Source organism: Choloepus didactylus, chromosome 13 (assembly GCF_015220235.1).
Source record: "Choloepus didactylus isolate mChoDid1 chromosome 13, mChoDid1.pri, whole genome shotgun sequence".
In the NCBI taxonomy this organism is placed as follows: domain Eukaryota; kingdom Metazoa; phylum Chordata; class Mammalia; order Pilosa; family Megalonychidae; genus Choloepus; species Choloepus didactylus.
This window is the reverse complement of record NC_051319.1, coordinates 20,348,048-20,363,754: the sequence shown is the minus strand read 5'-3', so window position 1 is coordinate 20,363,754 and position 15,707 is coordinate 20,348,048. Positions and strand designations below refer to the sequence as shown.

The 15,707-nt window shown below is 32.1% G+C and overlaps 1 protein-coding gene across 5 annotated transcripts in view; it reads right to left on the bottom strand.

Annotated features, from left to right (window-relative positions):
• XRCC4 (X-ray repair cross complementing 4) overlaps positions 1 to 15,707 on the bottom strand; it is a 334,165-nt gene that overhangs the window by 89,451 nt on the left and 229,007 nt on the right. For 4 of the 5 annotated variants that reach the window (XM_037800808.1, XM_037800806.1, XM_037800809.1 and 1 more), the window contains one exon: positions 14,252 to 14,399. The exons of the other annotated variant lie outside the window; for it this stretch is intronic. In XM_037800808.1, coding sequence (XP_037656736.1) covers positions 14,252 to 14,399 — 148 coding nt within the window. The remainder of the gene's footprint in view (positions 1 to 14,251; positions 14,400 to 15,707) is intronic. 5 annotated transcript variants of the gene reach the window in all.

Here is a 15,707-nt window from a genome sequence, read left to right as displayed (position 1 = left end):
TGAACTAGAAATTATTAGCAAGGAGTCATTTCCTTTGATCAGCAATCTCACTGGACAGGTATAATGAATATTTACACATTATTCTTTGTTGGTAGAATACTTAAGATGCCTGAAACAATAACTATTATCAAGCCAAATTTAGAGAAATTTTAAGTAAAAATGTTTTTCAAACAATAGGTGCATGATATGTATATGAAATATATAATGAATTCCTTTTACGTAAAACTCAGAAAGATTATTACAGCCTCATATTAATTTTTTTTGTTTTTGTTTTTACAGAAATCCAAGTCTGTCAGTAATTTGAAATTTAAATGCATGTAATAGCCTGAAGGAATTGTATTAAGGGTTGTTCCCAGAGTGAGTTGCAAACATGGAAATACTTTTAAAATCATGTATGTAATCTCCTTAGAAATGTATCATCTTGAAATAATGTTAAAATAGAACTAAAAATACATACATGTATAAGATTAAGCCTCAGACACATTAAAAATCATGTTTTTTAAAAGGCTATAAAGATGTGGTTAATATCGAATGCATGAAAAAAATTGTATCCTTTTGGTGTAGTTAAAAAAAATCTACTTAGGCAAACTTTATCTTAAAACGTAACTGCCGATTTTATTGGCAAACCTATAATAATGCATATGATCAATCTTAATTATTTTGAGTCGCAAACACAATTAATGAATCATTTCTGAAGTGCACTAACCATAATCAGTATATTCTGGAACAAATCCAAGGGGCTATTAATCAAAACATGCAGCAAGGAAAGTGAGAGTTGCAGCCTGAACAGTTAGGTAAACACAGAGTAAACCTAATAAAAACCTATCTCGTTTTAAAACCACCGCTGTGTTTACTTTCGAAACTAAGATAAACATTGTGATAAAATTAAAGTTGTGTAAAAAATGAGGTTTGCTCATGATGACCAAAGTAAATATATAACAATTGCACATACATTTCATGTCCCTAATTTGACACTAAGGAGGTTTAAAGTTCAGTCACCAAAGATTGTCAAGAATTATATATTTGAATATGATGAATTATATTCTCCATATAAATTATACACACACACATATACATACACATACATACACACACACATATGCACAAATTTCAAATTTTAAAAAAGGAAAAAAGCAATAAATTGTTACAAATTTTTATGAATCAAGGTATAAACATATCATTTTAAAAAGAAATGGATGACTATCACATTTCCAAATTGGTTCATGCAAACGGTTAAATTGTAAAAAATGAGTAAATACTCGAATTGGAAATTAAATACTTTTAAAGGATTAAATAATCTAAAATATGATATAATACAAATGCTTGGGTATAAATGTGTCATACTGTGTATCTCTCAAATTAATCAATTGCTTTTAAAACATAGTCTTCCGATTGTGTTATTTTCCTCCAACGTTATACCTTATTGATTGCTACATGGGAAGGAAAGAAGATTTGCTGAGTTAGCATGTAAAAGGATATGGGTAGTCCTCATTTCCATAAGAATTATAAAGGAAATGAAATGCTACAGGTTTGGAAATTCCATAGTTTCCTTCCCAGCAACAGACTTCCAAGATTTCGTGCCTTTAAAAATAACAGTACATCATATTCCTATAGTGAGCTATTTTAGACAGTGCTTTCACACTCATGATCTCATCTGACCCTCATATTCACCTTGTAAAGGCAGGCAGGAGAGGAGATAATCTCTGCACTCACAGAGATTATCATACTGCATTATTATAGTGATCTTGAGCAAGCAGTCTAATCTTACTGAAGCTCATCTCTATTCAAATATTTATAAATATGGATACAAATAGAATCCTAATTCAGAGTTATGGTTAAGAATTAAATGAGTTAATGAAATTCAAGTGCTTAACACAACACCTGGCACACAGTTATCAAATAAATATTACTAATTACTGCTACTTTTGAAGATGTATAATAAGATAGCTAAAAGGTATGGTCTTTGGAATAAGATGATCCTAGATTCAAAATCACATTTGTCTTTGGGCAAGTTATCTAATAAATCCCTCTAAGTCTGAGCTTCCTGATCTATGAAATGGGTATAGTTAAAGGAGATAATGCATAAAAAGGACTTAGTACAGTGTCTAGCATGTAAGTATTCAGTGAATGCTAACTATTATCATTGTTATTGACTGATATATTTAACCAACTAATAGCTTATGTAAACAAAATGTCATTAACAAAAATTAAAAGGCATATGATAAGCTGGTAAAAACAAATATTAATATTTTAACATATAGGAACTTTTATAAAATACAGTAGGGGCAGAAGTCCAATGAAAATCAGCAAAGGATATGAATGGGCTATCAACAAAAGATAAAATGGCAATAATCAATAAATAACTGAAAAAAATATGACCTTTCTAATGATAACAAAAATTCAAACAGTGAGATACCTTTAATTGAATAAATGATTAAAATGATCTGCCAATAGCAAAATGAAAAGGAAACCAAAAGATCAAAAGGCAAACACCGCTGGAAGGAGTATAAATTGTTACAGCCTTTCTGGAGGAATTCTGGCAAAATGTAACAAAGTACTAACAAGTACACATGCCCTTTGGCCTAGTAATTCCACTTTTGGGAATTCATTCTAAGGAAATAATCAGTCATGTGCAAATTTATATAAAAGTATATACAACACTCTTTACAATAATACAAATGTGGATAAGTTTAAATGTCCAATAGGAGATTGGTTACATAAATTATGGTACATTTATACAATTGGATACTATAAATATATGTATGTAGCAATGTATCTATTAAAGTAGAAAGAGTCTATAACATATATTTAAGTAAAAAAAAAGGCAGGTTACATCATAAATGATATGAGCCTAGTTTTGCACGTAAAGTTTACCTTATGCCGGGAAGCGATATGCAAAGATACAGATTAGCCATGGTGCTGACGGTGGCTGTCCTTCAGTAGATGGGAGTATGAATGTCCCATATGTTCTGTTTTGCTTCTATTTGTTTTCTGATTTTTTCTGGGAGGAGTATGTACCACTTTCATAATTAGGAAACCAAATTCATTTTTTTTGAAAAATAAATGGATTAATACTGGACATTTCCCTAGCCTTCTATTGTTAGGTTTTAGTTTTGTAGTATCTATAACATTGATGATAGAAACAAGGGGAGAAGAATATCAGAAGGCAAACAAATAACTTCCTTCAAAATGCCAATAAAAAAAGGATCTTAATAATAGTGAATATTTTATTTTGTAATAAACTCTTTCTTGACTGCAACTGAAATTATGGGGAAGTGGGCTCTCTTAAGAGGGGCACACGTAGTAACTCTGGTTCAGATGCCAAGAGAGCCTGATGTTTGTAATTATACGTCTAAACAAAAGTACATGTATTGTGCAATTTTTTTCAGGATGGTGCTGTGCTATAAGCCTCTAGTATAAAAAGGCAAGAATTGAGCTTTTCTAGATCCAAGAAGACCATACCTTATACAAACTATATCTGTGACAACCATGCAATATCTGACCCCAACCCAAGGAGGTGAGGAAATACTGTACTGAGACCCAGTGCATCTTTTCTTGCTCCTTGTAACCAACCGGACTATAAAATTGGAAATTTCAGCTAATCAAATCAGAAACTTAATCTAAGGTGTGTGTGTATGTGTGTGTGTGTGTGTGTGTTATTTTGCCATCTACCACTCACTTGAAATATTACAGTTACACAATTCCTTATTGAGACCACTTAAAGGAAATTATTTGTTAATTACTCTTTCTCACTTGTTAAAAAGTTGATTCAGAACACACAGAATTCCTTCACTACAGTTCAAGAAGCAACATCTGTGAGAAGTTATAATTTAATATTTTTTTAAGGTTGGTTGGAACAATGTGTTTGAACTCTCTGTTTTCAAAAGACATCTATCATATAGAAGATTAAGTCATGTCCACAGGCCTCTGCATGAGATACAAGTTACCTATGTATTTGTACTTGCTAGCCTGCCAAAACAAATACTATATAAAAGCATTTTCCAAGCTTATTTGAATACGGAAACCTTTCTAGGGTACATATTAGGATCTCCTTTATATAATTCTATAGAATGAAGTTTGTGAATGGCATTTATTATAAAGAATAAATTCTTAACTCATCATCATCTAATGTCAACAAACATCTTGACGCTGTTCCCTTCAACTACCCAAATTGCAGAACTGGAGGCACTTTGCTCCTACCTGTGTATCTGGCTCTTCCCCAGTCTACAGTGACTAATGCTTTTTTCAGTCAAGGGTAAATTAAGGAGCAGCTAAAATTAAGTCACGGTTGCTTCTGGTATGCAATAACCCTTGTTCCTGCTCTAATTAGGAGAGTTCTATACCCCAGTTCTGGTAACTGCGTCTGTATTATAACTGGGTCTGTGTTTGTCTCTGTCTTGGTCTCCAGCATAATCCCAAATGGGTTGCACCTTAGACTTGGCCTCTTCTTAGGCACCTCTACTGAGGTCTGGAGTCCTGATTCAGGGTCTTAGTTTTCATTTTTAGGTCTCTGCTAAGAGTTAACCAATCCCTGTTCAGAACCTAATCTAATACCTCTTAAAACTAATTTGACTTCCAGAGAGAGAACCTACAGAAATGAGAAATGGAATTGCCATATGAAGTTAAAAGCAGAATTTGCATGTGGGGAGAAATGGGTTAAACAGTTAAAGAAGTGACAAGCATTGAATAAACCATTTAATTTGCATATTTTATTGGTTGGTCAATTTTAGTAACTGGTTGGTAATTTCAATAAATTGGGGATATTGACTCAACTTAGCCAACTTAAGTAAATAATGAACAGATTAATCAATTTGTTAAAATAATACAACCAATTTAGCTGGCTATAACTGACATCACGTCATACCAACAGAATGCTATTAATAGATTTTTATTTACCGATATGAACAGAGTTGGATCTGTTTGCATTAACCTTTTTTAGAATGTTGGGAGAATTAATAAGGGTTCTCAAATTTCTTAAAATTTTTACTGAAAAGTTTTTCCTTGGTTATTATATGATAAACTGTAACCTGCAAAATTTGAGCTGGGTATCTAATGAAGCCTGAGTGTAGTAGGACTATTTCATTTAGATAAAAAGCATGCTCTTATATATTTATATGAAGTAATTTTACAATATTCTTACCCACACTCAAGATTTCATCTGATGATATTAATAAGGTACATATATGAAAGTAATTTCACAATATCTGCAGTCTTTGTCAGCTAGTTCATTTTGTTTAATATATGGAATTTAAAAGACAAACCAAACAACTCTCCAAATCATACTTTCAGATGATGCAAGATAGTAAATAGCACGGAATGTACAGCATATGGTCATGTTGAATAATAACTCTTAGTGATGACACTAGTTGACATAACATGATGAGTGTTCCCCTAGCATAATAATATTATGTGGATTAGACACACTGAATTTTTTAAATGAATATTTATCAATAAATGCCAGATTCAAGGATTTCAGAGTCTTACTAAAAGGTGGGAAACTGTCAAAGATCTAAAAATATTTCTGAAAGAAGCATTTACATTTACCCCCCCACCTCAAAAACAAAAGGTAAAATGGCAGTACAATTCTGCACCTCAGGACTGTTAATACATGCAGATTTAAGATATTATCTCTGTGAGACCGCTACGTAAGTTTCAGTGTGTTTTCAATTTTCTAGTTTCCTGTGTTTCAAAAGAAAGTTTTACCACTGGGTACCCAAAGTTGTGCAAAGTTGTACACAGTCTGAAAGTAGAGCTAAAAAAAAACTATATACAATAGCTTTAGATAAATATAAATCATTATATCTAAGAAGACATAATAATGAGGAAAATACCAGAATTTTCTAGGCAATCTGATATTTTGATAACTCAAGAAGAATTAAAAAGAAGTACCAAAAGGGAAGGAAAAAAAAAAGAAAAATCCTCTGCAATGTGAGAAACAGGAATGCTATCTTACATAGGAGGAAAGACCAAATTCTTAACAAGGGCCGCACAGCCCTGCACGGTCTGGCCTCTGAGTACCCGTCAGCGTCATCTCGCTCCCTCTGGTTCTAGCTCCTTCCACTCCTGCTGCACTCACACATTCCACATGGGCACATGCTAACAAGCTGTTTCCCCTATCTGAACACTCTTCTCTACTCCACTATTTTATTCCTCATTATCCTTCAGAATACAGCTTGAATGATGATTCCTCAAGCATGGCTTCCTTGCTATGTTTCCCTCAAATCTGAACTCCTTCAGAAGTATGCAATTATATATCTATGTAATGATACGATTAATGTTTGGCTTCTTTCATATAGACTATAAGCTATATGAAAAGAGGACTAGGTCTATTTTGCTAACCAATGTATCTTAAGCACTCAGCATGTAAACATCTGTTAAATGAATGAATGAAGAAAAGGCACAGTTAATATTCTTTTGTTCTCACTACGGCACAACAGTATCTATTGTGCATTTATCATATGGTAGTCACAGAGTGAATGCAAATTCGACTGAGAGGCTACTACAGGAGATACAGAAGAAATAACATTTGTAAGGAACTGACAAAAATGTTTGAAATCCTGAGTATGCTTAGAATTGAAGACAACTAATGAAATAAGGCTTCTCAGGTAAATTTAATGAGATACAATGGTTAATATGCCACGATAATGTGAACTATAAAATCAAAGCTTTCTGTGCAATCTTTCCTTCATTACTAAGAAAAGTAATTAAGATTGTGCAAAACATTCAGTCTCAGTTAATCTTTTCAAGTTAAACATGGCTAAGAACACAAGGAACATGAATGTGGTAGAATATCTTACAAAATTGATTTCTTAAAAAATTTAGAATTTTAAAAATTCTTGCTAATGATCACCTGAGAGTCACTTCTTTCAAGTGTCCTTACAACATATACTTAAGAAGATATCCATGCATCCATTTCATGTTCTTTTAACAAGAAGTATAGGTTTACAGGCAAGTGATATCTTCTTTAGTATAATAAACTAAAGAGAAACACCATGTAATCTAAGTTTCATAAACACAATGACCAGTTAATGCTGAAAAACAATTTAATTTGGTAAGGGAATGATAATGATAATGATGATAAACTGGTTGGTTGGCTAAATTTGTCAAGTTGAAATAACTCTTCCAGGTAAACAGTCTCTGATATTCATTTTGAACACTGGGGTGTATATTGTTTATTAATCCACTGAATGACAATTTAAAATCACTCGCTATCTGTGTGAACTTGCATATGTTATTTAAACTGTGTACCTCTGTTTCCTTGCCAATAAAATGAGGATAATAATAGCACCTCATAGAGTTGTTATGAGAATGGAATATGATAATGCATGCAAAGTATAAAGCAAAGTGCTTAGCACAGCAATTATTAACACCTGCCATTCTAAGCACTATTCTGGGAATAAAAAAATTAAAGACTTGTTTCCTATCTCGAGTTTGGAGAGCTGAACTCTTACAAATCAAGAGAAGTATACCTTAAGTTCTACAGTTATCCCAATTAAGTACATCCTCAATATTTTAGAAGAAAGGGTTAAAATGAACTTTTTATAAGAAAATAAGAACAACCCATTCAATATAGTATAAAGTTTGTAGCCTTTAGGAATCATGAGAAGTTTTAGCTTTTACTGGAAATTATTTTCCATGTTAGGCAGCAAAATTAGTGTTTCTCCTCTTTGAGCAAGTCAATTCTAAGATAAACATTTATTTTCCTTCTATAATTTGCTAGGGGGAGGGGCAAATTCCACTGAAATAAACTTTTTACAATGCTTGTAAAACAGATACCACAGGGTCACATTCAGGAGTTGGCCTCAAGTATACTGCTCAATCCCAAAATCATCTATTAGATAGGGACTAGAGATTAGACCCTGGTAATGAGAAATAAAAGGCACTCTGTGAAAATAGTGCCTAGAATGTTGATTACTGACAACCAGTAAAACTGTTATAGCAATTAAATACATATAGATGACAGATAGAAAGAAAGATAGATGATGTGAAAAAAATCTGCATAATATAGCAATAAAAACTGAGACCAGTATGTGAAGATAGCATGATAACTGAGCTGACACTGCTAGACTCAACTGAGATATTTTCCTAATATTATTCTCTCATTCCCTTTTCTATCTTCTGTGCTGAGCTTAATGTCTTCCACCTGTATACCTTACTAAAAAATTAGAAACCACAATGTATGAGTACCCACCAATAATAGATGGTGAAGTTCTAAAGACAAAAGATAATTGGTATGACTAGATTATGAGTTTTTTAAGTACAGTATCTAGCACAGTGCCTTACATGTAACAGGAGCTTAATGTAAGTTTGCTGACTAGATCAGGCTTTAGTAATGGCAGTGGGGAGGCAAATGTTACAGGGCTTGGTTTTAATACACAAACAATATTTGTGTGTTTGACATTATTTAACAAAGGAAGGTTAACATTTCTGTAGTAAGTAGTTTCCACTTAAGATGGTGTCACAATTTATCAGAGAAAACTAAGAACTTAGCAACATATATTTGTCCTGGGTTTTAGAATATTTAAAAAAAAAAATCAGGAAAGACACAATTTTCTTCAAACTTCCAAAACACACTGGAATATTTAATTATCAAAAATGAGACCATTAAAAATACATTTCTTAGTTTCTTAGATTTGTTAACATTTTCTTAATTTTCTTATATTCCTGAAGAATAATTATTTTTCTATAAGGATGGAATTTTACTTTGTAAGCCAGATTATCAAATGGGAATACTTGACAAATATGTTGAGAAATTATCTGCTCTATAGCTTTCACATTTATTAGCAGCATCTAAACAACAGGCTAAATTTTCCTGTATCAATGATATCTATTTGCTCACTAAACATGTGGCTATTCACTTATTTAATTGTGTTTTTGAGTCCATACACTCTGAGGGATCACCTTTGCTTTGCGTGGTGCTTTACTTCAGTGAGAGAAACCTGTTGCTTTTCTACCATGGAAGCATGCAGAAGAGAGATAAGAAAAGTTTGGAAAAAAGCATTGGACAGATGTGGGTCATCCTCTGACTTTACTCTTATTTAAACTTAATTTCTGAAATTGTAAGCATACTTATTACAAAAGCAAATACAATTATGTGGGGGCTTGACTTCACTTCTACATATTTAATATGATATAATATACTTTATTTAATAGTATTTTACAGAATATGGTAAATATTTCCATAGTAAATAGTTTTCACATGCACTTTCTTGGGAAAAATATTTTGCATATTTCACTAATTACTATTTTTATTGGTATAAACAACTTTACTATGAAGTTTTGTTTTATATTTTGTAAATTTACAAAATACACAAAATTTTCCTATAAACTTTGAAAATTTACAAATTGATTTATTTCTCTCAGCTGAAAAATAATATCAAATTATCAGTGCTATTACTGATCATGTTCTGATTTTCACAATATTTATCAAATGCCACTAAATTACAATTACTGCTTTATAATGTCATCTCATTAACTCAGAATTAACTAGTTTATTAAACTTTTAAACCCATGAATACAAATTAAATATGATGTAAAAGTACCACATTCTGACTTTCTAATATTGACCATGTGGTTGAAATGGGATTTACAAGCATTCCACCAATCAGTTATCAAACACAACTCTAACATAGACCAAAACTGATTCTCAGATTTAAGTAAAGTGCACTAAAACCATTCCCACTTGTGACAGCACTTTAAAAATTGAAGGAACAAAATTCACAAAATTCCAATTTGGAACCTAAGTCTGATGTACTCCTCCCACTGGGCTCATGCAATCACAAAATTATTTTTGTAGATCTCTGTCTCTCAATAACTCATAAGCCCCTTTGAGGCAGTGGTTCAAGCATGGGCTTTGGAATAAAATACTCATCGGCTGTGCAGATCTAAACAAATAATTGTCTTTCTGAGTCTTAGTTGTTTTTTTTTTTTTGTCTCCATCTATAGGAAGAAAACAAATGTCTACCTGTAGGGTTTGTGTGAGATTTAATTGAGAGATCACATGTAAAGCACTTATCATAATTCTTATTTATCTTTGTTCCTCTCTCTTCTCCTACATCTTGTCACTGTACCTATTATACAGTATCTCAGTAAATATTTACATAAATTAAAAATTTACCATGATTTCACTTTATAGATTAGAATTTGGCTTTTTTGAGAGTAGAAAACAAACTACAGTATTTTAAAATGTACTAAAAATTTTACATTGTAAAGTAATTATAAATAAATTTAGAAGAATAATTTTCTCTTTGATAGTATTTCAATTGATTTATGAATATTAATTGATAGTAGCTCATAAAAACTTTTCAATTTATTGAGAAGTCATGTTCATGTTTTGAAAGAGATGAAAAGTTAAATGTGTCATAGAATTATAAACATTGGGAGATATCTTACAGATTATCTAGTTCAATCCTTTCATTTTACAGATGAGAAAACTAAATCCCAGAGAGGCAAATCATCGTTCCCAAAGTCTTGTACAAGAGCAAAAAAAAATTAAACCACAATACTTATGATCTTTCCTTCCTCCATTTTCTATTTGTTTGTTCTAGTGATGCAGAGCTGCAGAAGCCAAGGAAATCAAAATAGATGAGAGATATGAAAGATGCTCAGTTGGAATGTCTGTAGGGACTGGAGGCCATAGAATTTGAAAGAAAAAGGGAGTGGAACAATGAGACTTGAGCTGAGGGAACTGTGAAGCTTAGAGTAGAGGTCAATATCTTTTCACCCCGAAGTAGCAAGCGAACCACATCTGCACCTGCTTGGAGGGTACAGCTAGAGTATATTAACCCAACTGATGTACACATTATTGATGAGAAGTTATCACAGAAAAAGTGCTTGGGAAGGCAGAAAAAGAAGTAGTTGTAGTTGGATTGAAAAACAAATAAAGGCTATTCATCAGTTATTGAGAATGTCTTATTCTAAGGTTTCTTTAGAGCCAAGGGCTTCTTTTTGTTTTGTAAAAGCTTTCTAATTTTTTTTTTTTTTTTCATAAAAAGAATTGGGAACCAGAGAACTTCTTTGTTGCTCAGATGTGGCCTCTCTCTCTCTCTAAGACCACTCGGCAGGTGAACTCACTGCCTTCTCCTCTATGTGGGACATGACTCCTAAAGGTGTAAATATCCCTGGCAATGTGGGACATGACTCCCGAGGATAAGCCTGGACCTGGCATTGTGGGATTGAGAAAATCTTCTTGACCAAAAGGGAGACATGAAATGAAACAAAATAAAATTTCAGTGGCTGAGAGATTTCAAATGGAGTCAAGAGGTCACCTTGTAAGGCATTCTTATGTGCTATATAGATATCCCTGTTTAGTTTTTAGTGTATTGGAATAGCTAGAAGGAAATACCTGAAAATGTCAAACTGAAACCCAGTACCCTTGATTCTTGAAGATGACTATATAACTATGTAGCTTACATGGTGTGACTGTGTGATTATGAAAACCTTGTGGCTCACACTCCCTTTATCCAGTGTATGGACAGATAAGTAGAAAAATGGGGACAAAAGTTAAATGAAAAATAAGGTGGGATGGAGGAAACGGAATGCTTTTCTTTGGAATGGTGTTCTTTTTTACTTTTATTTTTATTCTAATTTTTTTTTGAATAAGGAAAATGTTCAAAAATTGACTGTGGTGATGAATGCACAACTATATGATGGTACTGTGAACAGTTGATTGTATGTGAATATATTGCAATAAAACTGAATTAAAAAAATAGAATTGGGAATGTAAAACTAGTATTTTAATTTAAAGAGACATAAAATTTCAGTCTCCTACATGCAAAATGGAAAAAAAAAACCCCACCAGAGTATAAAAAATAACATAAGAACAAAATGCACAATATATCTTTTTGTTTTGAGAAAAGGAAGAGGAGTTCTAAAGCAGGGTATCGACAATTCAACATCTAATTAATAAATGCTAAACTAAATATCCTCTAATCTTTAAAATTAGTTCTGACATCTAACATATGGTTTTCATTTGAACACAGGGACAGTTTGGCCCAAATGTCCTAAAGTGATATAATTAGCAGACAATTCAAAAAAGCTGATATGGTTTCTATCAACTTTTTAAGTAGCAAAAGTATACAAAATAAACACTGACATGATCATATAAACGTGAAAAAGAAAAGGAACATAATATTAATTGTATGTATGTTGGAAAAACAAACACATTGCCTTTATTATAAAGCTAAATAAAAATATTTAGTCTTAAGAGCCAAACTTCTTTCATGTCTTTACCATGCACTTCTGAAAACTGTTTAAGCAATACAATATGTTCAGAAAATGTTAGTGACCTTAAAACCTTACTTTTAGTCCAAAGGTCAAATTAAAATAGCTAAGATGCAACACTGCAACATAAAACCACGATACTCGTTTCTTCCCCCACACCCTGAAATACTTACCAGGCAAAACAATTTGACAAAAAGTTCCATGAAAACTGCTGGGTTGTGTCTATTTTCTACTCCCCTGAATCCTCAGCATTTAGCATAATACCTAGCACCTAACAGACACTCATTACTCATTTGCTTACTGATTGATGGGATAAAGTACAGAGTTTCCTGAATATTTACAACTGCTTAGAGTTTTATTCATTCCACATGAATCTACAGCAATAGTTTGGCTATTCTAATGTTTGTGATTTGGAAATATTTTGGGTTCATTATTCAAAGGTGATGATAACATGCGTCAAACTCTAGGGATTCAGGGAGTTATGGAAAGCTGACGAATAAATTCAGATGATAAACACAATCAAGAGTTTCAGGTACCTTGGGCTTTTGCACATGCTGTCTGAAGGCATAAGGGACGTAGTGTAGTATACAGATGGCATTTTTAAGTACAAGAAGAGCAGGCCAATTGCAGAGAGAACAAAAACCCAATGATAAACAAACAAAATAATTCTACCATTAATTCTAAAATGCTTTTTATTATGTAAGACACTACAAAACTTCCCTCTGGCTGTCATGTCCTGAAGGCATGGACTGTGAGTCATTTAGTCTTCACATCCTCAGTGTCTATAATAGAGTTCTAAAACTTTTCATTCTCAGGACTCTTACATTTTTAAAAATTCTTGAGACCTGAAGAGCTTTTATGTGGATTAAATTTTCCACATTCAAAATTAAAAATGAGAAAATTAAAAAATATTTATAAAGTAATTAAAAAACAACAAACCCACCATATGATAACATAAATAACATACTCCTTATGAAAACTCACTATTATTCAGTGATTTTATAATAATTGATATTAATTATACTGTTATATTAATAATTAATATTAATATTTAACTATACATAATAATTATTGTTAATATAAAAATATTGTTGAGGGCATTTTACAGGTTTGCAAATCTCTCTGATGGCTGGCTTGATTGAAAACAGTTGGATTTCATTAGCTTCTGCATTCAATCAGAAGTGATATGTTACTTTAATTGAAATATATGAAGAAAAACTGGCCTCACACAAGTATGATTTGAAGAAAGGACAAACTTGGGACTCCATGAAAGGGCTTTGGTGACTCTGAGAGGATCTCAATCACACTTTGAGAACCACTTGTCTATAAAACCACCTGCCATATGGTCATTGTTCAATAACAATTTGCTAAATCAATTAATAATTTAAAGAAAAAGGGAATATATACTCATATCCAAGCATAAAAATGATTTTAACATTTGTTTTTCTCAATTGACAATATTCTTTATAAATGCTCATTGTTTTGCTGTAATGAAGCATTAATTATTCCAACTTCTCAACTCATTACAACTAAATTGGAATGCAGATTGATGGAGGGCAGAATGAACCAAAGATAAAAAACACTAAAAGTAAGTATGTAATTCCAAAATTTAATATATTCAGATGGCTAGAAAAGACATTTTACTTGAAAAAATACTATGCATAACCAAATCAAATGGCTAATTAGAATGCTATATGGGCCTCTTTACAGTAAATAACATTGAAATACTCTAATGAACATAAGCTGGATTGTAATATTTTTAGTTCCTACATGCCATTTCTAATTAATCTATAAAATGCACAAGAAAAAATTTGCTTATATTTTTAGCATTTCTGCTTTAAATATTAATGGGAATTAACCAAATACCACAGTGAATATATTGATTCAAATATTTTACAATTTCCAAAACCATCATTTTATTTTTTTAAAAACACTTTAAGGAAATTCATTTACTTTAAGTCAATCTTGCAAATTATATATTGTATTTTTTACATCATCTCACTATTGATCAGAGAATAAAATAACTTACTTTTCCTTTTCTTGAAGATGATGATCCTTAGAAGCCATTTTAGGTTCTGTTCCAAGATTTTTTTCTATCCGCTGCCTCCTCTTTCTACTTGGTGCAATATCAGTTATATCAGGACTTGAAATAACAGAATCATCTTTTCTTAAAGTGGCTAAAATAAAATGACATAAAAATGAGAACCAACAAAGTTTTGCATATAATTTCTGAGTAAACTATCACCTTGCTGCTTCAATACTTGATATAAGGTGACCCAACTAAAATATAGCCGAACTACTCTTTCAAACCTTTAAGCAAATTTGGTGAAGTCAGTTAAATGGTAATTTTTTTAGTACCACAGAAAGCATAGAGTTTATATTACATGTGAAATAATTTAATAAAAATGGTATTTGCCAATCTTAGCAACAACCTTGCCAAATACATTATTGGCACAGTTTAATCTCAGTGCTAGAACTGGATTCATCCCTTGTAGGCACCACTAAAAGGTGTTTGGGAAAAAAAAAATCTATGAGAATAAAATGAATCAAATTGAGAGTAAACAGTAATTATCAGCCAGGAATGGGGAATTTTGCTAGCGATTCAAAGATAATTTCATAAACTTTTGGGCCAAGTGTGGGGAATATATCCAAGAAAAATGAAAGAAAATAATAACTGATGTCTCTAAGTGGTTTGCCCATTAAATTACACTTATAAGTGCTTGATATACATGAAACAGAAGCAACAATAAAAACATACTTTATTTGTATTCTTTCTTCTCTATATACAGCTTAGTTTCAAAGATGAAAGGGGAGTTCATTCATTCACCCAACACACAGGTATTTTCCATTATAATACATATTTCTCTAAAGAAAAGTTCCTTTGTTATTGGTAAATTATGAAGCCATAGAATTTGGACTTTGGATGTCCTGTTGGTTCATGTAATTTTTTTTTCCCTGACTGTTAAACATTTTAAAGTGATCAGGGGCAAGCCTTCATTACAATTAGAGAAAGCCTTAGCTATATATAAAGGTCTCAAAAGGGTGAGAAGCAGAAAAATTCTATGTAAGTCAATTCCTTTTGCACAATTAGGAGCTGGTTTAGTGGAGGCAAGGAGTCAAAACACTACACCTTCTAAAAGTTAAGCTCTCTGTTGAAGCTGCAATTCCAGCTGAAGAAGCTGCAAAGACATGTCTCTCTGGATACTAAATCAGATTTTAAATTTTGATTAAAAAAAACATGCATTCAGTGACTCACATCTCCTCCCTCTGAGAGGAGGATGTGATGCAAATCGTGATACTGGGTCCAAGTGTTCCTGGAGATTTAATAGGCCTAGTAGTTTAATTAGGATTATTAGCCAGAAAACCAACAACAGAACTGCACAGATTTCTGAGTGATCTGCCCAAACCTTTTTTTCCTCCTCCATAAGTCCTATTATTTTGAGTGTGCAATTTTGCAAAATGAATGTTTTTTCAGGTACATATAT